Source organism: Protopterus annectens, chromosome 9.part0, assembly GCF_019279795.1.
Source record: "Protopterus annectens isolate FY-2018-M chromosome 9.part0, PAN1.0, whole genome shotgun sequence".
Taxonomy (NCBI): Eukaryota; Metazoa; Chordata; order Ceratodontiformes; family Protopteridae; genus Protopterus; species Protopterus annectens.
The window spans coordinates 1,719,497,386-1,719,525,035 of record NC_056743.1 but is presented as its reverse complement, the minus strand read 5'-3'; the positions used below and the strand labels follow the sequence as shown (position 1 = coordinate 1,719,525,035).

Genomic DNA, 27,650 nt, shown 5'->3' with positions numbered 1-27,650 from the left:
TGAGAACCTAGGGTCATGTGACCAGATAAGGTCATTCTGCCAGCCATCTTGGAAATTGTTTTAGATATTACAGAGAGGGTTCTCTCAGTACTGAGCATTCTGTCTTGGGCCTGACAACAAGAAGGACCATTCACCACATCATCTACCTTGCTCTATTATGCAAGTAGGGAGTAGTAGTTTTTCCAAGATTCAGTCAGAAAAATGTAGTGAAGCTTAGTTTAGATATTATTTTTCTTTATTTGTCTGAGTCTGTTCATCAATGCTTTTTTCAATATTTCCTGTGATTTGAACACTGTGGTTTACTGTAAATATATATTCAGTATTTCCATGTTCTTTTATTATTTATTATTAGATATATTTAAAACTTTTATTGTGGCTCGTATTTTTAGAAAGTAAGTGCTTATATTTATTTGGTGACACTGTGTGGGCCTCTCTTAAGGGCCTGGCTGACTTGGTCAGCTACTACCATTTGTATTAGTATTAATATTACACAGTATAATTGGACACATTTTGTTAAGGCCCTTAGAGTAGCTGATTGTGGAGTGTGTGGTGGCTGTGTGTGTGAAAAATCAAATCACAAAGAGTGTGTGTGAAAAATCAAATCACAAAGAGTGTGTGTGTCAGCTACTTGGGTCTCACAGAGAGGGTGCTGGAGGACTTGGCTGAGGGCCTAACCCTACAGCTGTGCCAGTGGTGAGTCTTACCGGGGCTCTAAAGGGAGACGTGTAAAGAAACCCAGACCCTGAGCTGACTGTATTTCCCTTGTGCTGTTAAGGGAAATTGTACTTGGTGCAGAGAGCTGCGTCTGGAAATACTGAGTCTATCCATTTATATTCCAAGTGCACGTCCCTATTCAGTGTCAGTGATGAGGATTCAGGCTCCTTTATTACTGGCCCCATGTGGGGATGTCCGTATGTACAAAAGTTGTTTTGTAATAGTAATGAAAAAATTGTAAAATTGCTATGAATAGGATGGATATGGAAAAAATATAAATAATATATAAATAATATGTGTATATATATATATGTGTGTGTGTGTGTATGTACACATGCATATAGATATGTATTATATATATATATATATATATATATATATGTATATATATATATATATATATATATATATATATATATATATATATATAGATAGATAGATACAGATATATGTATGTAAAGCGACCCTACTCTTTCATAATAAATGCCATGGGAACTTTTATATCTGCCTGTGCTACCACCAACTTCGGCAGATGGAGCCTTGGTTTAACTTCTCATGTGAAGCATGGCACATTCAAGAGTGCTGCATCCCCGTATGGTGTACTGCAGTGTCAGAACTGGAAAATTTGTCCAACTACCTGCTGTGTATCTCTTTCCCACCAATGCTGCCATGTTCTTAAGCCAGTTATTCATATACATGTTAGCAGCTTGAAGGTTTCACAGTATGCTGATTAGCACATTAGGACTATCAGGAGTCGGTCCGATGTTGTTGTGGTTCATGCATGGAGAGAATTATCGTGGACTTGATCAGTAATGCCAAAGGAATTCTCCAAATACTGGAGCAGACCCAGTTTGCCTTTGTCAAAGGGATGTCTTGCCTGCTTAATCTGGTGGACTTCAAGAAAGTCACCAGGGCCATGGATGAGGGTAAAACATTATATACCGCTTATCTAGACCTGGCCAAAGCTTTTGACACAATTCCCCACTCTGGAATCATAGATAAACTTACTGAGATAGGCATAAACCCCTACATCATCAGATGGATAGCAGACTGGCTCACTGAGAGGACACATGTTGTTCAGATAGATGAATCTATCTTTACAAGGAACCTGTTACTAGTGGTGTCCTACAGTGCTCAGTGTCGGGACCCTTCCTGTTTTGTATGTACATCTCTGAAGTAATGCTGTGGGCCTCTGACTCACCAAGTTTTCTGATGTCTGTAACCTGGGAGCAATCACTTAATCCCCAAATGATGTTGACATCCTACAAACAGGCCTAAAATGACAAACGACTGGTAGCAAAAACCATGGTCTGAGACTAAATGCTAAAAATGCGTAATCATACCCTTCAGTAAATCCGATATCCCTGCAAATTATAATAGTAGACCCAGTGGTGAGGGACCTAGGAGCACAGATAGTAACCTAAATTTTGACCATCAGATAGCTACAATAATGAGGAAATCCTTGTGTGTGGCTCAACTTATAAGTAAAGGCATGGCATCAAGATCAAAGGAAGTCATAGTGCCATTGTACTCGGCCCTCATCAGGCCCATTATTGAGCACAGTGCTCCCTTCTGCACGACTTACACAAATTGGAGCAACCCCAGAGGTGTCTCACTAATAAAATACAAAGCATAAAACACATGTCATATGCAGACCTGGTAAACATCCTATCCCTTTACATTCGTCTCATATTGTTTATTGAAAGGTGACTTATGCCTGACTTACAAGGCATTTTCTGATCCAGCCCTGATGAAAATGTTATAAATTCTCAAGAAAAATTATACTAGGGTTATGCATTCCATGGACATGAACCTTATTTGCGAATAATAGAAGTTGCCGGAGCGACAGATTCGTATCCCAAAGGCTACATCATCTATGGAGTAAAGATCCCATCTTAGTAAACCAAAGCCCGTCCCTCACTCTCTTTAAAAATAATTTGGATAATTGGATGGGAAATTGTAAATTCTCTCCCGGTATACTGCCCTTGTCCCTTATGGAGAGAGCAGTCAGGCTCCAAAACCCAAAGACCCACTATCCTGACACTACCCCATCACGTATCTGGTGAATTAAGATACAGTACTGCCATATCCTTGGTATTATTGGCTAAGCTTGTAAAGGCTCTTGTGCCATTAGCATAGTAATCACCTGTGTACCTATTAACCTTGTGAGGTAAATGTTCACAGTCAGAAGTCAGTCAGGTGTTGCTTTGATTTAGGCTTGAAGCATTTTACTATGTCTGTTGTAGTGGAAGTGGCAACTTACTCCCATGTTTGATGACTTAACTGGAATAGAGGGCATTGTTTAATTTTGTGGTGGTCAGAAGAAGTTTTCACTGGAGTAGAACCCCCTGCATGGTGAATAATGCCGAAGGATTTTTTTACGGAGGGACAATTATTAGGGCTTTGACTCTGACTAGAGTAGATTACATGTTGTTGTGGTAATTCTAACTATTGTAGTTAGTTGTTTTAAGGTGAGACAGTGGTAATGTTTGTCAAGTATAAGATACTAACATCCACAAGCTTATTTTTTCTTGGCTTAACACATCAATTAAATCTCTGTGTGCGAGTCCCTTATCTTTTTAGCTAAAGCTTTCAAGTATATAACAAATAAAAATATGGAAAGGAGACATCCGTGCCTTGTCCCTATATTCAAGCAGTAGTTGTCAGAAAGCACTCATCCCATACCTTTTTGTTTTCCTCTGATCTAGTAGACATTCTCCTTAACTGTATTGTAGTGTTTGGGAATGCAAATGCTAACATATCCCTCACTCATGATTTCCCAGAAAACACTATCAAATGCATTTTCTGCATCAAAACTAATCAACAATTAATTTCTAATATCAGTTGGTGATTGTGTAATGAACACCTACCATTGTTGTTTTTAGAAATTATGAATACTTGATGGATGCAAATTATGAGGAAGTCCTTGATTGGGTTTATATCCGCAAGAGATGAAGTGAATGGTGGCTATAAGGAGCTGAGCCTTAGAGGTGGAATTTACCCACGTTTTCCTATACTAAGATTTTTCTGACTGTTTAGTTTGCATTTTCAATACTGGAGAAAGTCTTGAGATATTTTATTATAAGATGATAATGTATTTTTTGTAAAGTAATCAATAGCAATTCTCTGCTACGGATGAAATAGATCATCGTTCATTGACCAATTATTATAGATAGGCTATTTGATTGGTCTAAAATATCGGTCTTCCAATTGGTTTAGAATTGGAAATTACCTTTTGATTGGTCAGCGTATGTTCACCCTTACTAAAAGCACAGTTTCAGATATTAGTGCTCCATTTTTAAAATATATATTTTGTAATTTTCTTTAGATATATTTTAGGAGAGAGAATTATTTTAGCTTTGTTGCATTTGATTTTTTTTAATTATCTTTGATGGTTTACCTTAATTGTTGACATGTGATTTGTGTATTATATAAATGTGGGAATTTGGTATGTTGGTTTATCTGAAGTCTCTATGTTACTAGAGACGAAAGCGCTTATTTATTATTACAGATAGTCTTCTTGTACCTTCTGGTTCGTATTTGTTTATCACAGTTTGTGTTTCGGGTTTTCTGCTTTTAAGTGATAACCTGGCAGATTTCACACCCCATAAACCCTGAGAACACTGCTGTCTATGCAGAACTGTTCACAGAACCCCTTTACAGGCATGTTAATAGTGGCATAGAGACAGCTGTACCCACCAGGAAGAAGTACAAAACTAACTGAAAAAACAAGTCCCCCTGGTGGAATCACAAAATATATAGGCTGTATAACAGAAGGAAGAAAATCAGAGCAAAAATTAGGAGATGCAGCTCCCAGCAAGATAAAAGCACTCATCATACTAAACAAACAACTTAGAGAACAAAAAAGTCTACCAAAGCCAAATTTGAGGTAAATGTGTCCTCCCAGGCCAAGGTCAACCACAAGGCATTCTTTAGCTGTGTCTGCAACCTCAAAGGCAATACACAGTTGTGTGTAGAGCTCATTGTAAATGGAGCCACCTATATTGAGCCAGAAGATATAGCAAACCTATTGGCTGACAAATTCTGCTCAAACTTTACCCCTCTCTCCTCCTCAACCTTCCATCAGGAAGTACCATCAAATATAACTCCCCTTGCTGTCAGTAGGGAACAGGTCCTTAATGCTCTCTCTCTAAGGCTAAGAACATTGCATCAGTGGGCCCATACAAGTGTGAAAAGATTCTCCTTTTGTTTGTTCAATAATGACCTTGTTCCTTTCTCTGCACCAGTTTCTGCAGTACTTCAATTTTTAGTAGTCCTTTGTAAGAAAGGACTGAGTTTTTCTATCATCAAACATCAATTGGCAGTAATTTCTAATTTTCACACAGGAGACAGAAATTATTTGTTGGCTTTGTCCAAATTAGGCAAAGCATTCTTAAAGGGAATTTTTCTTCTCTGACCACCAGTAAAAGATCCTTCACCTGCTTGAGGTCTCACAGTTGTGCTACAGTGTCTAACTCAGAAACGTTTTGAACCTTCACCTAAAAAATTATTAAAATTCCTTTCATGGAAAACAGTCTTCTTAGTAACCATTACTTCTACAAAGAGAATATCTGAACTCCAGGCTCTTTCCTTAAAAACACCTTACATCATTTTTCATAAAGATATGGCTACCTTATAGGCAAACCCTTCTTTTTCCTTTTTTACCTAAAGTGTCTCCTGAAAATAACTTTAATCAATCTATTCACTTACCAGTCATCTTTCCAAATTTTTCAAATAAAGGAGAGTTCATGCTGCATCTCCTTGATGTTCACAGACAATTTTGTTTTTATCTTTACAGAAAACAAATTAGAAAATCAGATCAACTCTGTGTCTCCTTTTCACCAGAAATGCTGGGTTGTCTAGTCTCTAAAGTCACACAAATCGATCAGAGACTGTATTTCTTGGATTTATTCTCAACAAGTATGACCATACCTAAACCTCCAAGGCTCATTCAACCAGATCCTTGGCTGCTTTATCTGCTTTTTGTGCTGTAGCTACATGGTCCATGCTCATACCTTTGTTACTCATTACAAATTGGATATTATCTGTAGAAACAGATCTGCCTTTGGTTCAGTGGTTCTCCAGAATATCTGTCCATGAAGGCCACCCAAGATCAACGTAGCTGGGGACTCTGTCCCATGGGTTGAGGAACAATGTACAACATCAGATTTAAAAGTTATGTACTCACCATAACTAGGCATCTTTGTTGTCCATTTTCATTCTTCCTTAACTTCCCTCCAATCCATCTCTCATCCTTCTTTTCTGGAGAGACCTATAGGATTGTATTTTGGAACACGCAGTTCTGGGTTTGAGCCGTTCATTTCTCTGTCATTTGCCCCTTTCTCTGATTAACTATAGGGTTCTATGGCAAGAAACTCGATCTGAGATAATGGAAATGGAATAGTGCATTGTGGGTAGAGGGAGGAGCTTGAGAGCATGATCCGAAGTCTGGAGTATGCAGCCAAGTCAAATCCGAGGATTGTATCTGAACCCATGTGTTGAGGAAGAATGAAAATGGACAACAAAGATTCCTAGTTATATTGAGTACATATTTTTTTAAATTTTATACTGAATGTATAGTATAAAAATACCAGCAAAGAAAAACGTCACTGAGAACTGCTGCTGTACAGACAAGTATAAAATATTTATTTAAAACACAGAAGATAACAGAGTTAGCGCTTTCGGGCCAAAACCCTTCATCAGACAAAGTACTCAAACAAACAATACATTTTTAAAATATCCAACTACCAATCAGTACTCAGTAAAAAGCCCGCCTATTTTTGAGGGTTGGCTTCAGTGGTACCTTGTCATTGAGCCCTGGGTTAATGTGAGCTGTTAAATCTAGAATCCATCTTGACTCAATAGCTTCTGTTTTCAGCTTGATATCACCACCTCTCCTGTTAAGAAACACATTAACAATCACCCTAAACCTAAAATGATGTGTGGGATACTCCTTGACATGGTTATACAGGGCATTATGCTCGTCACAGTTCCTGATTGACGAAAGGTGTTGCAAAATCCTAACCTTGAGCATATTGTTGGTTTTACCAACATAATATCCTGGGCATGACATACAATTGGCCAGATACACCACATTAGTGGTCTTACACATGGCTCTCCCCTTAAGTGAGAAAATCTTTCCTGTGGAAGGATGTACAAAAATTGTCTCCCTGTTGATGTAACTACAGGCCTTACAGCTCCCACATGGAACAGTACCTATAGACTTGGGTAGACACAAGACATCATTATTACCTCTGTCATGACAGAGTATGTCTTTTAAGTTTTTATTCCTCTTGTAACAGAACTGTGGCGCATCCCCTACTATGTCCTTCAAGTTACTGTCACTCGTGATGATGTTCCAATTCCTCTTGATGATGTCACATACCCCTCTGATGTTACTGCCATAGGTTAACAACACTCTAGGTTTAGTATCCCTCCCCTTACCTTTATTGTCTTTATTTTTCTTGTTGCCCTCTGACAAAGTTGGGGTATCTAGCCATGGCTTGTATTTACCCTGTCTATTCCCACTGCCTCTCACCACCGCTGCTTCCACCAAATTGTGTCTGTAGCCCCTGTGGTGGAAACATTCCTTCAAATGTACTACCTCTCTCTCAAACTGCTCATCCACTTGACTGATCCTAGAAATCCTGCCTACCTGTCCTTCCACTATATTGGGGAAAGTGAACCTAGGATGCATACTATCAAAAGAGAGTAATGAATTCTTCCAACTCTCTTTTCTATATAATCTAGAACTAAATCCTTCTGATGTTAACTCTATAGTAACATCCAAAAAATCCAGAGACACATGTGAGCTTCTAACATCAAATCTCAGGAAAGAAGTTGTGGAATGCAAGTATTCCACAAATAAAGACAACCTCTGTTCACCCCCCTTCCATACAATAAAGATATCATCTACAAAACGTAGATAAACCCTTATGTATTGATTCCACTCACTATTACTCAAAACATGTCGCTTTTCCCAAAAAGAGAGGACCAGGTTAGCATAGGTGTTAGCACAGGGGGTGCCCATGGCTACCCCCTGTGCTTGCCTGTAAACTGAACCATTGCTCATGAAAACATTGTTTTCCAAAACCAGCCTCAGTAGCTCATCTATCAGCAAGAGGTCTTTTTCAACAACACCCATGTCCTTCAAAATTCCAATACTGGCTGCTGTTCCGTACTCATTCCCTATTACAGTGAACAAGCTGTGAACATCTAGGGTTACTAACATAATTCCTTCATAGCAGCCTTCCCTATTCATTTCACCCAGGACAGTCAGAAAATGTGCAGTATCCTTCAAAACATTGCTCATGAGGTCTACATAGGATCTAAGTGTACATTCCAGCCATATGGATAAGTTCTCTGTGACCCAACCCCTGCCCGAAACTATGGGTCTAAGGGGTGGGTCTGTTAATGATTTATGCATTTTCGGTAAAGCCTTGAACACAGGGATAACTGGTTTCTCTATATAGAAAAAATCCAGAAGCTCCTGTGTTATGTACATTTGTATAAATAGCCTATTAATTCGTGCATGTACTCTGCTTACAATATTGCTAACCTCCACCGGATTTAATAATTGATGAACCTCTCTTTCAGATAACATCCCTAATATCTTGCTATCATACCAGTCAGTGTCAAGCACCACCACCGCCCCTCCTTTATCTGCCATTTTTATTGTGAGGTCCTGATTTCTACTAAGTTGTTCTAAGGCTTGTCTTTGTTCAAAACTTAAATTGTAGAACCTATCCTTCCCTTTCTCTTGTAGAAATATAGTTAAATCACTCTCACACTTATTTATGAAAAGATGTAATGCTGGTGAAAAAGGGGGAACAAAACTACTGGGTTTATGTAAACCCAAGTTAGAGCCCTGTGCCCCTCCAAAAATTTTGTTTAACATAACTCTTCGACAATACAACATCAAATCCATCACAATATCACTATAAATGCAGGCTTTGCTTGGTACAAATGTAAGACCTTTGTTTAAAACATGTAATTCAGCATCATTCAAAACATGTCTAGATAGATTAAAAACAATACCAAAAAAATAAAAATATACAGGCATTGGGTGTTCTACTGTGGCAGTATTAGGGAAAATCATCACAGCTAAAGAATGTAGACAGCAGGAAGCATTTGCGTCATCTGTTAAGCATAATTGTCAACAACTTAATGTGTTACATCAATGTGTAGTTCACCTGAATCAGTGTTTCTGTGTAGGTATTATCACAAAATGCATACAGAGTAACAGTGTGCTTTTACTGACAGCCTGGATCCATATCGCAGTTAATAATTTTGGCATTTTCTTGTTATTTTTTTCTTAACCAGTCTAGGGAACTTGAAATCTCTGTATATTGGAAGGATTATCGTGGTCTTTGTGCTTTAAAATATCTCAAACTGGAGGACTTTTTGGACAATCAAAGACATGAAATTCATCTGAGCCTGGAGCCTCAGGGAACCCTCCTTGCAGAGGTAAGATATTTCTTGAAATGCTATCTCCATCTGCCATTTTATGCCAACTAAATTAACATTGATCATAAATCATTTTGTAGGTTTTACAGAGATCATCCTACTAAAGTACTGAATGTGTGACAGTATGTGGTCACAATGTAAACCAAACATATTTTTCATCCATTTGGAGGACATTATCGTGTATTTGTAAGATGTTACATTGAATGAGAAGTAGATTCTTTGCAGGTAGGGGTATCATATTGAAGAGGAAATTGATTCTTTTCAGGTAGAGGATGTTGGCATGATACACTGGTTCACCGAGTGCGCTGTTCCCATTTAATTTTAGATGAACAGAATACTGGAGAAATTAAGGTACCCATGTAGTTTTTCTCCTTCAAGCTCTTCCATAAACACTTTAACATTAAGTAATTTTATACTTCTTTCAGTCATATGTAGATTTTTAATGTAGCTTACAAATTTTATTTTACTGAAAATAACGCTTGATTTCTGCTAACATATGCACACAGTACAATTGTTGTGTTTAGAAAATGTTCTAGCCTATAGAAACATGGGCTATTTAAGCCAGTAAAAGTAAATGTGCTGTTGCCTAGCTATTGAAACCCCACTGCTGAGGTAACTATTTGTGGTGTTTAGTTGATAAATGAGCAGTAAACAACTTATAATTCAGAGGGCAAGACCCAGTGATCACAAGGAATTTGTATCTATGACTTGTAAAAAATAAATAAATAAATGATTTAAAAAAAAATGTTGTGGCTTACCTCTCTTACTATTAGATCACACAGCCTGATATTTGCACCAGAAAAATTTAGACGTTATAATAGGGTATAAACACTGAAGATGTCCTGAGCACTAACTAAAAACAGAGACGTGTGACAAATGGTGTGTGTATAGAAGGTGCAGTAAGTCTTGTGAAGGCAGATTGCAGGTGAGAAAGAAATTTGTAGTTTGGAATAGAGTTAAAGAACACCATTAAAAGTAACAATACTCCTCAGTGCTGACGCTTAAGAGAAAAATTTCAGTATGCAAACAAGAAGTTAGTGGGATTACAACTGCAGTTGAGAAATGATGGGAATAAAACAAGAAACCAAACTGTGAAATTTTGAACTTCAGGAGGCTAAGGGTTGCACCAAAAGGTAAGATTTTAAAACGTATACCTAGGAAGCAGACCTGTGGATTCAGCCCACACTCTGCAGTAAGAGCACTTTTACGCATAGCCTTAGAAGAAAGTTCCTGAAAATTCTAGGCCTCATGGAACAGTGATCCTCATGATACCGCTGGCCAGACTACACATGAGAAAAATTTGGTGATGCTTGAAGAATTGCTGGAGCCAGCGTCTTTAGTCCTTGGATTTCCAGGTACCATTTTTCGGATTTTGTGAATCAGGAACTACACTTGTGTAGGGATCAACTATCTCTGAATCCAGGACTTCTTTTCTGTCTTTAGAACCAAGTAGTCTGTCTAGATGGATTATTCAGATTTTTGAGTGGGGAGCATTGTCCACGAGAGTCCAAGTGAAAGCACTTTGACTTTTACTGGCTTAAGTAGCCCACATTTCTATAGGCTAGAGCATTTTCTAAACACAACAATTGTGGGGTCCTCAGGATGCGCCAAACCACATAAACGTAAAAGAGATGTTGGCATTGATTCAAAACTTGTGAGTTCTTCACCACTTCTGGACTCCAGGTCCTCTTGTAGTGGTCACGGACAACATTACTGTGATGTGGTACCTGAAAAAGCAAGGTGGTTACAAGGTCATACCCTCTTTGCTGGGTGGCAATGATGGCCTGGGACCTGGCTGTACAGCATTCTCTGATTATTCTTGGCTTGTACATTTCATCAGAGCAAAACACAGTGACAGGTAGAATAAGCAGATCATGGAAAGACCCTCATAAGTGGAGGCTCCATGTAGAAGTCTTCCAGGAATTGATCCAGATGTGGTAAACACCTTAAGTAGATCTGATTGCCTCCTTTAAGACCAGAAAACTGAAAAAAATTCTGTTCAGGCCATCCTTGCATCCATACTTGGAAGACAGACGGTTGGTCATTTCCATGGTTGTAAATTTGCCTTTTTGCATTTCCACCCTTTCCAGTGATTCACAAGGTATTTCTAAAGATTCAGAAAGAGTTACTAAAGATCCTTATGGTAATCCACTTTTGGCCCAGGCAAAGTTAGTTCCCTTTTTAATGGAATTGGCCAAATGTAATTAATTACCACAAGCTTCCTCAGAAAGATTGGATCTGCTCACACAGCATCAGGAGCAAGTGGTATATGCCAACTTAGAGTAATTTCAACTCACAACCTGGATGATTCTGTTTTGATTTATGCACTTGTTCCATGAAGAAGTATAGCAGGCATTTAAGGAAGCAAGAAAATCTCTGACTAGAAAAATCTTACAATTACAAAAGGAATATGATTTCTAAGTGGTGCCTTGTTAATAACAGAGTTCACAACAGGTTTTTGTCCCCTCTGGTTTTGAAAAAAATTGTGTGAACTACTTAGTTTGTCATATGCTTCTATCAAAGTGCATCTTGTGGCTATATCAGCTTGTCTTCCCATGGACCCTCCTCTTTCATCTCTTTTTGTAATCAAATAGTTCAATAAAGCATATTCCTCCTGTCTGGAATTTTCTCAGTTTTGGTCTTAAAACTTTTACGTTAACTCCATATGAACCTGCCTCTCAGGCTGATTTACAGTTTATTACTTGGAAGACTACTGTGCTCATTGCTCTGATGTCTATAAGACAAGTCTTTCAGCTGCAAGCTGTCATGGTAGGCTAACCCTAATTTTTCACAGGGATAGGACTGCGTTATGCACTAATTCATCATTCATATTGAAAGTTGTTTTTAAATTTACCTTGAATCAAACCATCAGTTTCCCAGTCTTTTTTCATGAACCAAAAAACAATGGAGAAAAGATTCTACTTACTTTGGATGTGCACAGACAGCTCAAGTACTACCTTGACAGAACAAAGCCCTGTAGGAATGCTGAACAGCTGTTTGTCTCCCATACAGTGTCTAAGAAAGATCAACCCATCTCTAAGGAAACTATTGCGTGTTAGTTGTTTGCTGTTGTTTTTCTGTTTCCACCATGGTAAATCTCTTCCAGGCAAGGTTAAGACTCATTTGACCAGGGCCTTGTTTTCTTTGATGGCATATTGGAAAAAGGTAGACTCTAGAAGCATTCTAGAGGAAACAGCCTGGTTCTCTGCTCTTACATTTACAAAGCTCTACAAACTGGATTCCTCTTCAAGGTCCAGAGCAGGTTTTGCAATGTCTTTTCTCCAGGAGCTTTGAAATCTGTCCAAAGTGCCATTGAGGCAGAGGGAGTACCCACCATCCCCCCAGACTGTGTATAGTTGAGGTGGGTTTTAACCTCTTTAAGTCGGTTGTTGTTGGATTTGGCTTTTATGTGGTATTGTGATTGACTGTGAATTTCCTCCTGCTGGATGATTCTGGCTTCAGGTACTTTCCTGCCTGTAATACCAATTACATGACAAAGAAACCACTTGCTGCTTAAATCTGCACGTTTATTGAGTCAAAACACAAGGTTTAGCATTTTCATTCCTCTAATAGGAACTTGATCAAAACAATGTTAAAACACAAAACAACAATTTAAATATTCAACTACAACCAATGAGAATCAAATTAAAAATCACATGACTGTCTTATAAAACGTTGTTATATAATCACTAAATTACATAATTCTTAAGTTTTAAAACTGCTGCAAGTCAATACCCATCATTTAAACTGGGTGCAGACATAACATCCAAACGAATTTGCCACTTTAATTCTTGTTGAGTTAGATGTTTTATCAGTGATTTTTCTTTGTACATCCTTTTTGACCTGCTGAAATACTGTAAAACCAAAAGTGTGTGTGGGATTGCCACTAATATGTCTAAACAAAGCATTAGTAGTTCTTTGTTTTCTGATGTCCAGATTATGTTCATAAACACGGTCCCTTAGTCCACGGGAGGTTTTACAACTATAAAATGAAGGGCAGTGTTGACACTGAGCTAAATAAACCACTTGTGAACTAGTGCAGTAATAATGTCCTACTATTTTATACACTTTACTCCTTGTACTAAAAGTGTCAGCCTCAATTATGAACCTACACTGAGGGCAATGCCCGCATTTAAAAGTACCCCCCTTTTCAAACCACTTCCTACTGTCCTGCTTTCAATTAATTGTTTAAAGGATCTGTCTTTTCTGTAGGTAATGGCGGGTCTCGGACCAAATTTTGCTAGCATTGTAGAATCGGAAATAAGTACTGGCCAATTTTGGTTTAACACTGTAGCTATTCTAAAGCTATCCAAATTATAGGTAGTAATAAAATAATGTTTCATGCTTTGGGGGTCATTATTACTAACTCTGGGGAAGGAACTTGATCCTCGCTCCCCAGTCCTAGCGAAAATGGGCCTATACACAGCCAGATTTCTTTTGGCAATTACTTCCGATAGTAGATTCAAAAGAAGGCCTAGTGGATAGCCCCTATTCAGAAACATTTGAATCAATTTTTCAGTTTCTAATTTAAAGGTATCATAATTCTGAAATAATTCTAGCAAGTCTTACTAATTGGCCCTTAACCACAGATCTTTTTTGATGCTGTGGATGGCAGCTAGAATAATGCAAATAGCTGTTTGAGAAGGTGGACTTATGGAAAATAGTGGAGACTTAACAAGCCGCTCTACCATTTTTTGCTCACTAGCACATCCAAAAAAGAATTCTGATTGTAATTATAATTAAAGGTAAATTGCAAAAATTTGGCTGTGCAATTGATGCATGTCAAAAATTAATTTAGTTTTTCTTCTGTGTCAGTCCACAACAAAAAGATGTCATCCACGAATCGAGTATATAAAGCCCAACAAGTATTGAACTTTCTATTAAGAATAAAACTATCTTCCCATTCAGCCATTACTAAATTAGCAAACTTGGGTGCACATGCTCCACCCATGGCAACTCTAGATACCTGCCTGAAATAGTGACCTTCGAAAAAGAGAAAATTGTACTTCAAAACAGTTTCCATTAAGGCACTAGGGTAGTCATGGAATAAATCCTGCTGGAGCTGAATGCACATGTTTTATGCAACTGATTCTCAAACCAAATAAGACCACAGTGGTATGGGGAATGACAGTGAAAAGGTTACATACATCAGTGGTCACAAAGAAACAATCAGGTTTATAATCTATTTCACCTAAACGTAAAAAATGCCAAGAGTCCTTAGAAATTTGCTGAACATACATTATATGTGTTTTAGTAACTGAATCCAAAAACTTAGCAATAAAACAAGTTGTGGACATCTTCGCATCCACAATTGGCATAAATGGAGGGTTTTTCATATTCTTATGTAATTTGGGTATGCCAAAAATATTGGCTACCGCAGGTTTATCATTTAACATAAACTCATATTCGTTTTTAAGAATAGAACCTTCCATCCATAGGTCAAACTGTAAAGCATCAATTTTACCATGTGCAATGTTAATTTCATTGATAGAAGAAATCTCATAATTGCCAGTCAATATTAATTCATGCATAGCACTAACATAATCAGTTTGGTTCATTATTGCCAAGCCACCGCCTTTATCAGGCTTCATAATTCTTATTTTAGCATCCTTTGTAAGTTCATTTAACAACAAATTCTCATGTTTAGTTAAATGAACTTTGTAATCATAGCATTTGTCATTACAAACATTCCTAAAATGCAGTTCTTGAACGCATTCAAAATTAGCTAAAGTTGCTGTAAAGACGGATTGAACAAATTTCCTGCCCATCTTTGTGGAAGCAAAAAAGCCTGAACACTGACTTCCTGTGTCAGCTGAAGGCTTCCCTCTAAGGATATGCTCAGCCAATCAGCTGTTACAATAAGACAGGGTGGGAGGGAGTGGAGTCTTACCTTTAGAAAGCTGAACAGTACTGGGTTACCTTGGCAAATAACCCAAATTGCCATTGAGGCAGTAAGGATTTTGAACATCTACTGTTAGAGATATGTAGGACTTATGCAACTGTGCTTACTTTCAGTTTTAATTGTTATATCAAATGCTCTCTGGTGTTTATTGGCATTATAGAGTACTAATATCTTCTATGAGAGGTGGGAGGGTATGGGGTTTGAATATTTTTTATTGCCTTTATGGCACACTATCATATCCCTGTTATCTGGTTTCCCCCAATACTTAAGGCATTAAAACACAATGTTTCACATTATCACTGATGGCTAGTGTGTGCCCCTCTGTCCCATGTCTTATTTAAGTACATTAAGTGCATGATGGGGAAGAGTTGTCCCCAGTGACTAGTGTTTCGCCCAACTCAAGTGTTGCAGGATTTGCTCATTAGTCTAGGTGAATGTGGAGGTATGACAATCCCTCCAATCCCCCTCACATATTTATGCATACAACCAATCACCATACTCATTCACACACATGCCCTAACTACCCCCCCCATTGTGACCTCCCAGGTAGACGGCCACATATTTGGTCCCATACATACACACACACACACACACACACACACACACACACACACACACACACACACACACACACGACGACACTGCTTGTCCATTAAACCTAGCTGTCCTGTAGTAGGTGATCACAAGCTTTTGCTCATGTTCATTAACATGAGGGGCCAGGAGTAGCTATGTTAATTTACGCAGCCAGGTGATTCTCTAAATCATAAATGCCTTACTACAAGTAGTGCTGGGTGACAACATATGGCTCATTAGTATACACTTCTTCTCCGGAGTTCCTCATTAGCAATTTTGCACAGCTACAGAGACAACCCACTGTGGTGCTTGAATGTCTTTGTGCTAGAGCACTGTGGCAGGACTGTCTGTGAATAAAGAAAAGTTACCACAAGTTGTATACCTTATGTACGCGTTTTGGTAAATTTTGAATTCCACCCATAATTCAGTAGGATTTCATTGAGGAATGGTTATTTTGAAAATGCACCTAGATTGCAAAAATAGTGTTGTCATAAAGATTGAGACAACAATAAGTAAGAACATTAGTAAAAAAGCAAAAAAGTAATTTACAGAGATTGTCAAGGACCCAAAAAAGAATTTAAATATCGTCAAAGAGTAGTATATGTCCTTCTATTCACATATTGCAGTATTCATCACATATGGGTTTACTGTACTTGCTTGCCCCGATGTCTAGCCAGTATACAAAAGATTTCAGCCACTGTATGGTGAGTGGGATGTCTGACGTGGCTAGCAGAATGTGGGCCATAAAAGTGATGTCTGCACGCACCAGCCCTCAGAACTTCTCAGCCGCCAGTTGAACGTCAGGTGTTTCTGCCATCCTGGCCATCTGATTCAGAAGAAATCAGATAAGTGCCCCGTTGGGAAACCTTTTTCAATCATTGTTTTTATCCTAATGCTTGTTCTTGTCATCAAGGAAGGGCAAGTGTAAGTGTGGCCATCAGATAACTCTTAAGGACTCCCGCGATCAGTGTCTATTTTGTTTAGGTAGATTGAACGACTACAAGGCCTGCACCATCTGCCAGGCTTTTGTGCCCAAATCTCTCTGCAGCCGTCTGCACACGCTCAACCTATACCTAGAAAACCAACGTCTCAAACAATTAGCCTTAGGTATGGAGTATTCTGCCGACCTACTGAAAAAGAAGGCCAAGACCGTCAGGCCTACGACTACCGGTGCACCTCTTTCATCCAACCCTCAGCCTGTGGCCGACATCGGCCTGGTTGAAGACTTGGGCTCCGCCGCTTCGGTTACAGTGGGTACCTTCATGGAAGCTGCACAATCTTGTGTGGAGGGCATGTCCACAGAGGCTTTTCCAATGTCTGTATCCGACGCCGGGGGGGGACCAGCATTCCGGCAGGTCGGTCGGATGCCTCCATTACTTTACAGTCGCCGAATTCTAGGTCTTATTCCATGCAGAAGGAAAGAAAAAAGAAAACGTGTGTCTCCTGCTCCTGAAAGTATCCTGGAGTGTAAAGCCACTATGTCAAAGTCTGTTTAATGCCTCCGTGGCCTTAAGGCCTACCACTCCAGGGACATCCACTATCCCTCCTTCCATCCTGAGCCCTAGGCCTCAGACATCAGATCTCTCGCAGAGGGAAGAGGAGGAATTCTCTGATTCTTCTTCTGAAGAATCCCTGTCATATACCTCTCAGCTGCCTTCCCCCCTGGGATATGGCTCCCCAGAGGAAGAATCCATTGACCCTGACTCCCCAGCAGAGAATTTGACCTTTGGGGAAACCATTACTGAAATGAAGGAACATTTCAAGTGGGAATCATCTGAAATGTCAGAGGTCCAGAAAAGGTGGTATGTCCTCACTCAGATGGATTCCCCAACTTCTACTGCTGTTCCTCCCATTCTACCTGCCTTCCTAGATGCCTTCTCTTCAGCATCCCAGATTCTCAGCCCTCTGCTCCACGCAGGCCTGACAGCTTTTATAAAGTTCCTGAGAATGCAACTTTTTTTAAGTGTCCTGCTGCAGACCTTGCCGCTATTTCCATTTCCACTAATAAAGGGCTTCTAAACTATTGCCTTCCACCACCATTCTCCCTGCTGACAAGGACAGCAAAACTATGGAATGTCTGGTTAAGGAAACATACACTTCTACTACTCTGGCTTTCAGAGCTACTAATTACCAGACACACACTGCTAAATACGCCTTATCCCTGTTGGAGAAGATCTCCAAGGAATTGTCAGACTCCCCAGATTTTGCTAACAAAGCTTCACGGTCTGTTCTAGTTGTTCTCACTTCTCAGGATACCATGCACTCTATAAAGTGCAGTTATGATGTTGCTGAGGCCTCAGCCAGATCAACATCATCAGCATCTGTTTTGAGAAGGTACTCCTGGCTATATGCCTGCAACCTTTACCAGATGATTTCAGAGCCAAGTTGGTTGATGTCCCTTTGAACAACACAGCCCTGTTTGGAACAAAAATGGCTGACTTATTTAAGTCATTACAGCAAAAGAGAAAGGAGATGCAGGATTTAAAACACCTACTAGTTTCTCCTATTCCAATATTCCAGAGGAATTACCCAGCAAAAACACAATTTATTAGAAAGCACTCACACCATGCTGCTTTCACAAGGCCTAGAAATATTTCCAGGAAGCAACCTACTACTACCAGAGCCCCCACCTCTTCCAGCCAGAGGCCGCCCTTTCAAGACAAGGCAGGTAGTGTCTGACTACCTGCTAAACTTAAAAAACCCTCCTTCTCCCTGTATCTCTCTCTCAGAACGCCTCTCTCACTGTCACTAAGGGTGGACACTTATCACCTCACACAAATGGGCCCTATCTGAAATAGAGAGAGGGTATTTTATGACCTGGTGCATCCCTCCAAAAAGAAGGGGTATTCCACAGCCATCAGAAGAACAGCTCCTCCTATTGCAGCCAGTGCTAGACAACCTGATGGCTCAGGGCACCATTCAAACAGTCCCACTGTCTGCAAAAGGAAGAGGCTTCCACGCCAGTATTTTCTTGGTTCCAAGAAAAGATGGTCCCTGGAGGCCAGTTCTGGGCCTCTCACTACTCAGCCTCTTCCTTCAGGTCCCAACCTTCAGGATATTGACCTTACCATCTCTATCTCAGCTCCTCCACTCCCAGAGGTTCATGGCCACCTTAGATATCAAAGATGCCTACCTTCACACGCCTATAAGGCCCAGATGTTAAGTTGTTATATCTCACCGTTTTGTTCTTACATGTCGGTTCAGAGCCGATCCCTCGGGTCCGAGTCGGTCGCTTTTAAAGCCCAGACTCTCAGAGAAGCTCGAGACCAAGTGTATATCCCATGATGCTCTACTGTAAATCCCCAGATCTAGTTTGCCGCTGCAACGGATCTACAGCTCGTCGGAGGAAGCTCGGGCCAGTGACTTATTTTTTTCTATATTTATAGGAGATTTTTCTGAATAATAGTATCTTGTATTGTTAAAATAGAAGTGATATTCTACAGTATTAGGCTATAGCCTGTTTGTTTAGCTCTAGTTAAATTTTTTGAAGTATTTCTCTTCAGGTCTTTTTAGGCCTCTCATCTGTTTGGGCGTGACAGGGCTCTGTCAGCTTGTGTGTGTGTGCTTTTTTTTCTTCCTTCATTATATAATGTTAGGTATATATTTATATATATATATATATATATATATATATATATTTATATATATATATATATATATATATATGTATATATCCTGACATATATCCTGTAAAAAGCTTAGTTCTTAGTTAAATAAGTATTGTAGTTATATTTGATAGATAACTGTTGTGTTTTTGCTATTATATTGAGAATTCAGGGACCTGAATTTATATTGTTAACATGTCAGAAAAACAAAAGTCAGGATTCAAAAGGTGTGAGTGTGGTCAAAAAATGTCTGTTACAGACTACCACTCCACCTGCATGTACTGTTTGGGTTCTGTTCACCTACAAGAGGTGTGCTCTATCTGCCAACTCCTTTAATGCCAGGGTTCTCTTGGAAAGGTGCAGGAAGCTGGTAGATAGGGGACTTCTGAAGCCTGAATTTCAGGCTACTTTAGACAAGGCCGATCTCTCTTCCAAGGCTTTGAAGGGGTCGAAGTCTTCCAAGGGATCCTCGGAGCCCAAGTCATTGGCTCCGAGTTCCTCTGGTATGGTTCGTGCATCGGCTCCACAGCCCTTGGAGCCGTGTATCGATCCTTTACCTTGGAGCCCAGTTGTGGATCCGATATTGGAGACTCCTCAGTCTCCAGTTCTTCAATCGGTACCATCTTCGGCTCCTTCGACCCATCCCTTGACACATTCTTCGAGGCTTTCTGATGTGGACCTGGCCCGAGTGGTTAAGAGGCTCTTAGAGAACCCGGCCCTGGCCAAAATGCTGTCTGCTTCGAGCCACTCGGCTTTGAAGCCTGAAACCCCAGCAATAATTTCTTCCCCTCCTCCTCCGAAGCCAGTCGAGCTCTCTGAGCCGGGGCAGACGGAACCGATGTTGGTAGAGCCCTCGGAGCCGAGGTTTGATCCACTTCCCTTGACTCCATCGACCTTGATCTCCTCGGTTCCGACCGGGGAGTCTCTGGGCCGACAGTCCCTCGCTGGCTCCGGGATGGAGAGTCGAACCGATACCTCGGTTCCGACCCTTCCCCTTGGGGCTTTGGTGCAGGTGGCTTCGGATCTGTCCTTTGGATTGGAGTGGGGGGTCTCAGCTCGGGGTGTCCTTTGGATTGGAGTGGGGGGGGTCTCAGCTCGGGGGGAGCTTCCGGCCTCTTCGGAGCCGACAGACTTCTCGGACCAAGATTCTGGTGCCTTCGATGCCATGAGGAAGGTCATGTCTGATAAGACCACTACCTCCTCAGATCTGTCTTCCCCTCCCCCTAAATGGCCTCGTTCTACCTCTTCCCCACAGGTCCCCACCAAGCGTAGAGATCCAGGGCCTCAGGTATCCCCATTGGGTGGCCCTTCCTCTATAGGGACTTCACTGGACGCTACCACCGATTAAGTACCTAGGAAGAGACTGTGCAAGAGGAGGCACTTGGACTTCCCACAGGAATCCCTGACATTGGATACCGACTTGGAGGAATCAGAAGGGTCCCCACAATCCCCCTCGGAGGATGTCTCATTTGCAGACATATTGGAGATCTTAAGACAGAGGGGTGATTGGCAGTCCCTTGCCCCTACTGAGGACGAGTTAGTCCTCTTGAAGGCCATTAGATCTCAACCATCCACCTCCTGGGTGACCCCGCACTTCGATGAATTGATGGAGCTGGTTGCTCAAAGGGCGTGGGAGTCCCCTGACTCAGTGAAACCGGTCCCTCGGAGGCCCAACAAGTTTATTACTTCCCCTACTGACAAAGCTTTTCTTAGCAAGGGAGTCCCAGTTGATGCCATGGTGGTGGCGGCAGCCACCAAGAAAGATAGGGAAACCTCTTCTTCTGTCCATCCTCCTAATAGGGATTCTAGGACGATGGACAGGTATGGGAAACGCATATTTAGTTCTGCGGCATTTTCCATGAGATCGCTCAACTACCTGATCCATTTTACCCGCCTTCAACGAGATCTCCTTAAAGAGCTGGGAGATGCTCTCCAGGGTAACACAGCTGATGCAGTTTCTGAGAAGGTGACTGCACAACTCAACACCCTCAGTTCGATAGTAAACTCATCCATGCGACTCATTTCTTATGCTGCCGATGGATCGAGTAGAGCAGCAGGCTCAGTGATAGCTCTTAGGAGACAGTCCTGGATGCGCCTTTGCTCCTTTGCAGAAGCCTTCCAATCTTCCTTCGTCAATACCCCATTCGATGGTTCCACCTTGTTCGGGCCCAAAGTTAAGGAGACACTTACTAGGTGTGAACAAGAAGGAAAGACCCTGTCTGCTGTAGGAGTCCGTTTTTCCACTCCAACTAGACCGTACCCCAAAGGGCAACGAAGCGGAAAAATGTGGTTCCGAAAACCCCAAGGAGCTTTCCAAAGCACACCTATGGATACCCCCTCTAGGGACAGAGGAGGGGGCAAAAATGGAAGATGCCATCCAAACAGCAGAGGCGGTCCACAAAACCAGGGCGACAGGGAGCAGTTCTCCGGTATTCCCTATCAGCGTTCCTGAAAGGAAGCCCGGCTGTCCTTCCCTGGAGGCAGTCGGGGGTCACCTGGCTTTATACCCAAACACCTGGCTAAACATTACAACGGATTCTTGGGTAAAAAGCATCATTGCCAGAGGTTACTACATTCCCTTTACAAAACTACCCCCCCATGTGTACAAGGATTCCAGACGTTCCACCCAGTCTGAGAATGCTAGCAGCCATAGACATCCAAAACCTGCTAGACAAAAGAGTCATCCAGCCAGTCCCGGTGGACCAAATAGGATCCAGAACTTACTCAAGGTTCTTTTTAATTCCAAAGAAAACAGGGGACTGGAGGCCCATACTGGACCTCAGCAAACTCAATACCTTCGTCAAGAAGGAAAAGTTCCGGATGGTCATGCTTCTATCGATTCTTCCGTTCTTAGCAACGGGCGATTGGATGTGCTCTATAGATCTCAAGGATGCTTACTACCACATCAAAATGGACAGATCATCCAGAGATCACCTGCGTTTCCGGCTGGGGGCCAGTCATTACCAATTCAGAGCCCTGCCCTTTGATCTCACCCCAGAGTGTTCACCAAATGTATAGCAGTGTTCACGGCTCATCTGAGACATTTGGGATTCTGGGTGTTTCCATATCTGGATGACTAGCTCCTCACCGCCACCTCCAGGCATCGACTAATCCAAGCAAGAGACTACACCATAAACCTTTGTTCCCAGTTGGGCATAACCTTAAACTTCGAAAAATCTGCGTTAGCGCCCTCGCAGCATATTACATTTATAGGAGCAGAACTGGACACTGTCAATTCAAGGATCAGGTTGCCTCAAGCAAGAATCGTATCTCTAAAAAGTCAATTGTCCAGTCTGTTGGTCCAGAACAAAGCTCCTGCATCCCAGATACTGCAGCTATTATGCACAATGGCAGCCACACTGATAGCAGTCCCGTTAGGGCGCATGCACATGCAGATACTCCAGTGGCTACTCTTCGCACAATGGTCTTACCAACGACTGCCCATGTCACATGAGATTCAGTTAACGAATCTTTGCAAGAAGACTCTCAATTGGTGGTTGAACAGCGACCAAGTAGTAATTGGACGTCCCTTTGTTCTTCCCCAACCCACAGCCACAGTGACCACGGATGCTTCCCTGATAGGGTGGGGGGGGCTTTTTCAGGAAAGACTGTCCAAGGCACTTGGTCAAACATGGAATCACATTTGCATATGAATGTCCTAGAGCTGAGAGCGGTGTTCCTGGCGTTGCAACACTTTAACGACTCTCTTCCTCCAGGTACAATTGCTTTACAGACAGACAACATGTCGGTAGTCTGGTACATCAACAAGCAAGGGGGAACCAGATTGTATCCCTTATGCCGAGAGACCCTAAGAATTTGGCAATGGGCTGTATCCACCGGACGCTTTCTGATAGCAGTGCATATCCCGGGGTCATCCAACGTGATAGCGGACAAGCTATGCAGGGCCATGCTGTTGCCTCACGAGTGGTCTCTCAAACAACAGGTGGTGGACAAGATTTTCCGCAGATGGGGCCAGCCTTGCTGCGACCTATTTGCATCTCTGATGAATGCCAAATGCAGCAGCTACTTTGCCCTTTATCCCCCACTGAGGAGCAACCCGAGGGACGCGCTCGTACACAGTTGGCCCCCGGGCCTCCTATATGCCTTCCTGCCAATCCTTCTAATCCCCAAAGTCATACAGAAAGCCAAATGTCTGGGAAGGACTTAGATTTTGATAGCCCCGTCTTGCCCTCGTCAAATTTGGTTACTCTTCCTGCAGAAGTACCAAGTGGAAGAACCATGGATCCTGGACCCAGTGCCAGATCTTCTGACTCATTCGTCAGGAGTTCTTCATCCCTCCCTCATCTCCCTAAAACTGACAGCTTGGCTGCTCCAATTCCCATATTAGCCAGGTCTCAAGATTTGTCTTCTGAGGTCCAACATGTTATAGTTTCCTCTCATAAACTGTCTACCAGGAAACTATATGATAGCAAATGGAAACGATTTGTTCACTGGGCTTCCCATCATAACATTGACCCTTATGTGGCACCCATTCATACCATCTTAGAGTTCTTGTCTTCCTTGTTCCATGATGGCGCAGCAGCTGCCACCATTAGAGTTCAATTGGCTGCTATTTCCAATTCTCATATGGGGTTTAACGGGTCTAACATCATGTCCCATAGATTATGTAAGGCCTTCTTGAAAGGCACCCACCATCTCAGACCACCAATCAGACAACCTGTCTCTCCCTGGAATTTGAATCTGGTTTTATCTCAATTGATGCTCGCCCCCTTCGAACCCACCTCATCATGTCATTTAAAGTTTCTGTCTTGGAAAACTATATTTTTGGTAGCCATTACATCTGCACGTAGGGTTTCCGAATTGCAAGCCTTGTCCTCCAAGTCCCCATATTTGATTTTTCACCCTGATAGGGTGTCTGTCAGGACTAACCCTACCTTTCTCCCCAAGGTCTGTTCAGAAGCTAACTTGAATCAGTCCATTGAGCTTCCAACTTTATTTAGACACCATACCAACAGACTGCAATATATTTTACACACGCTTGATGTACACAGACAATTAAGATTCTACCTGGCTAGAACGAAAGACTTAAGACAATCGGATCAACTGTTTGTCTCAACGCAGAAAATAAGAAAGGTTCTGCAGCATCAGAAATCACATTATCCAAGTGGCTTTCTGACTGCATCAAATTCATTTATTCCTCCACTAATCAGCCATTACCGACTAACATTAAAGCCCATTCTACCTGGGCTGTTTCTACTTCATTAGCTCATGCAGCTCGTTTGCCCTTGGATACCATTTGTGCAGCTGCCACGTGGTCAAAACCACACACGTTTATCACTCATTACAAAGTGGACAGGGTCTCCAGGGACAGGGCTTCCTTTGGTTCCACTGTGCTCAGGAATGTTCTCCCATGAGCCACCCAGGGTTAGGGTGCTTGGGATGCTACCCACATGTAAGAACAAAATGGCAAGATAGAACAACTTCACATAAAGAAGTTATGCCCTTACCATAATGTTCCATGCGAGTTGTTCATCTCGTCTTTTTGTTCTTACATTCCTGCCCACCTTCCCCCTCCGGTTGAGAAAGATGGTTGCCTTGGTGGATTGGTCGAGTTTTGTCAGCCTGTCTTCTTGGACAGACTGTTTATTCCTTCTACAAGCCTATAGCTACCTAGATAGGTAGGCACTATAGTTCTCTTTCTTCCTGTAGGCTGTCTTTGGTTGCAGCATACTAGATCTGGGGATTTACAGTAGAGCATCATGGGATATACACTTCGTCTCGAGCTTCTCTGAGAGTCTGAGCTTTAAAAGCGGCCGACTCTGAGCCGAGGGATCGGCTCTGAACCCACATGCAAGAACAAAAAGGCGAGATGAACAACTCACATGGAACGTTATGGTATGGACATAACTTCTTTTTTCAGGAAATACCTGAGGTTCTCTGTGGGTTTCTCTCACTTTTAGTTCTCTGCCTTGCCTTTTGGGCTTTCCACTGCACCCAGAGTCTTCACTAAATGTCTGGCTCTAGTCATTGCCTTCTGCAGGACAAAAGGAATCCAAATATTCCCTTACCTGGATAACTTGCTCATTCAGGCAGACTGTAAACAGGCCCCCTGCCAAAACTTACAAGTTGCCATTACTCTCATACAGTGTGTGGGATTTCAAATCAACTTCCCAAATCCCATCTGGAACCTACTCAAGACATTGTCTTCTTGGGATGCAGGATTAGGACAGGCATTAGAAAAGCCTACCTCCCTCCCCAAAAGGTGGAAAGTGTGACACAACACCTACTTCTGGTCCTCAAGACCACAGAATTAACCACAAGGCAGTATCTCAGGCTCCTGGGCTACATGGCAACCACTATCCCCACACTACTGTTAGCAAGACTCCATATGAGGAATTGCAGTGGTACCTCAGGTCACTTTGGACCCAACAGTCCCACCCCCTCGAGTACAGGGTAACTCTCCTGCCCTGCCACAAACAAGAGATCCACTGGTGGTTGAAGCAGGTGAACCTCAACCCAGGTCTTCCCCTTCAGCCAGCTCAACTCAAACAGATCATGCACACATATGCCTCAGACTTGGGCTGAGGGGCAACTCTGGGGCACCCAAGAGTGCAAGAAGTATTGCCAACACCACACAGGAAAGAACACATCAATATCCGAGAAATGACCTCAATATTATTGGCCCTACAAGCCTTCCAAACCAACCTACAACAAAGAACAAAATCTTTACAGACATTACCATAGGGATGTGGTATCTCAACAAACAGGGGGGACCATATCTTGTTTGCTTTGCAGACTGGCTCTCCTGGTGCAGGAACTCACCACCTCCCAGGGAGTAACCTTACAGGCAGTTTACATTACTTCACTACAGAATTCTCAGACAGACTCCCTCAGTAGATCCATGACAAACAATCACGAATGGATGCTTCACAGGGACGTCTTCCAGGACCTGGTCCACCAGTGGGGTACACCTCAAATAGACTATTTACCTTCTCCATCAACAGGCAACTTCGTCCTTTGCACCAGACTTCCACATCATTAGGCTATGGCAACAGATGCCTTCTCAATCTCCTGGAAGGTCCTGCTGAAAATACAGCAGGACAGACCAAAAATCTTGCTGGTGACTCCCTATTGGCCAAGACAGCATTGGTTCCACCTCCTCTTACAGCTATCCATGGGCAATCAGCACAAGTTACCCCCAACAGTGGACCTTCTCACACAGCACAAGGGATCCCAAATGCACCCACAGTGGCAATCTCTTCACCTCACCCTGTGAGTGATAGGATTCAGATCCATTTCAGACAACTTTACAATGAGGACATGCTCACTGTCCTGCGGGAGGCCATGAAACCAAATACAAGAAATTCTTATCTGTCAAAGTGGAAGAGATTTTCAATATGGTGTCTGAAAAGGCAGTTGGGCTCGCTGGAAAGTGAGATCATTCTAGTGCTGTCTTACCTGTTTGAACTGTTGCAGACAGGGTTGGCCTTCTCATCTATTAAAGCCCACTTGTCTGCCATTTCAGCATGTCTGCCTCTGGAACCCCCCCCCCCCCTAGCTTCCAGGCTACCAGCTAAATTGTTCCTTAAAGGGGTCCTTCATCTCAAACCACCCAGAAAACCCTCCCCCATTGGGGCCTGACCTACGTTTTAGAGAAGCTCACCCCCACCCCTCCATTCGAAAACACTGTACATGAAAGACAGTCCTTCTCGTGGCCTTAACCTCAGGCAGGAGAGTGTCACAGTTGCAAGCCCTCATGGCTATTCCTTCCTTCTTGGTATTCCACACTGACAGGGTTACTCGTAGAACTAACCTCTCCTTCATGCACAAGGTAGTGAATGACCTTTCTCTAAATCAAGCTATCCACCTACCAACCTTCTTTCCCAATCCACAGGGATATAGTACTCCATTCCCTGAATGCGCACAGACAACTCAGATATTATCTGCACAAAACCAAGTCCATCAGACAAATTGAGCAACTGTTTGTCTCCTTCCACCCCAGGGCCCTAGGAAAAGCAGCAACTGAACAAACTTTCTCTACATGGATTTCACCTTTTGCTACAAGCACCATGGGAAATACCTGCAAGGTACTGTCAAGCACACTCCACCAGGGCAATGGCCTCCTCAGGGGTCTTCTTCAGGGGTTTTGGATACCTCCACCATACTGGAAGCAGACACTTGGTCTTCAGTGCACACCTTCACCAAATACTACAAGTTAGACCACATTTCTAGGGCCAGAGCTGGGTTTGACAAGGCTATCCTACATGGATTCTTGGAGACCTCTACTAGGCCACCTTCCCCTTTTTCACAGTGAGCTTTGGCACTCACCCATATGTTATGAATACTGCAACATGTGAATAGAAGGACATAGAAAAGTTGCGTAAAATCTTACCATAACCATAGATGTTCTTCTCTTCTGTGTTGCAGTA

General features: G+C 42.0%; 1 protein-coding gene across 1 annotated transcript in view; it reads left to right on the top strand.

The window, feature by feature from the left end:
- The window catches only part of LOC122812231 (serine/threonine-protein kinase N1-like), a 2,446,550-nt gene that overhangs the window by 1,451,482 nt on the left and 967,418 nt on the right, over positions 1 to 27,650 (top strand). The window contains exon 9 of the mRNA XM_044084586.1: positions 9,037 to 9,180. Coding sequence (XP_043940521.1) covers positions 9,037 to 9,180 — 144 coding nt within the window. The remainder of the gene's footprint in view (positions 1 to 9,036; positions 9,181 to 27,650) is intronic.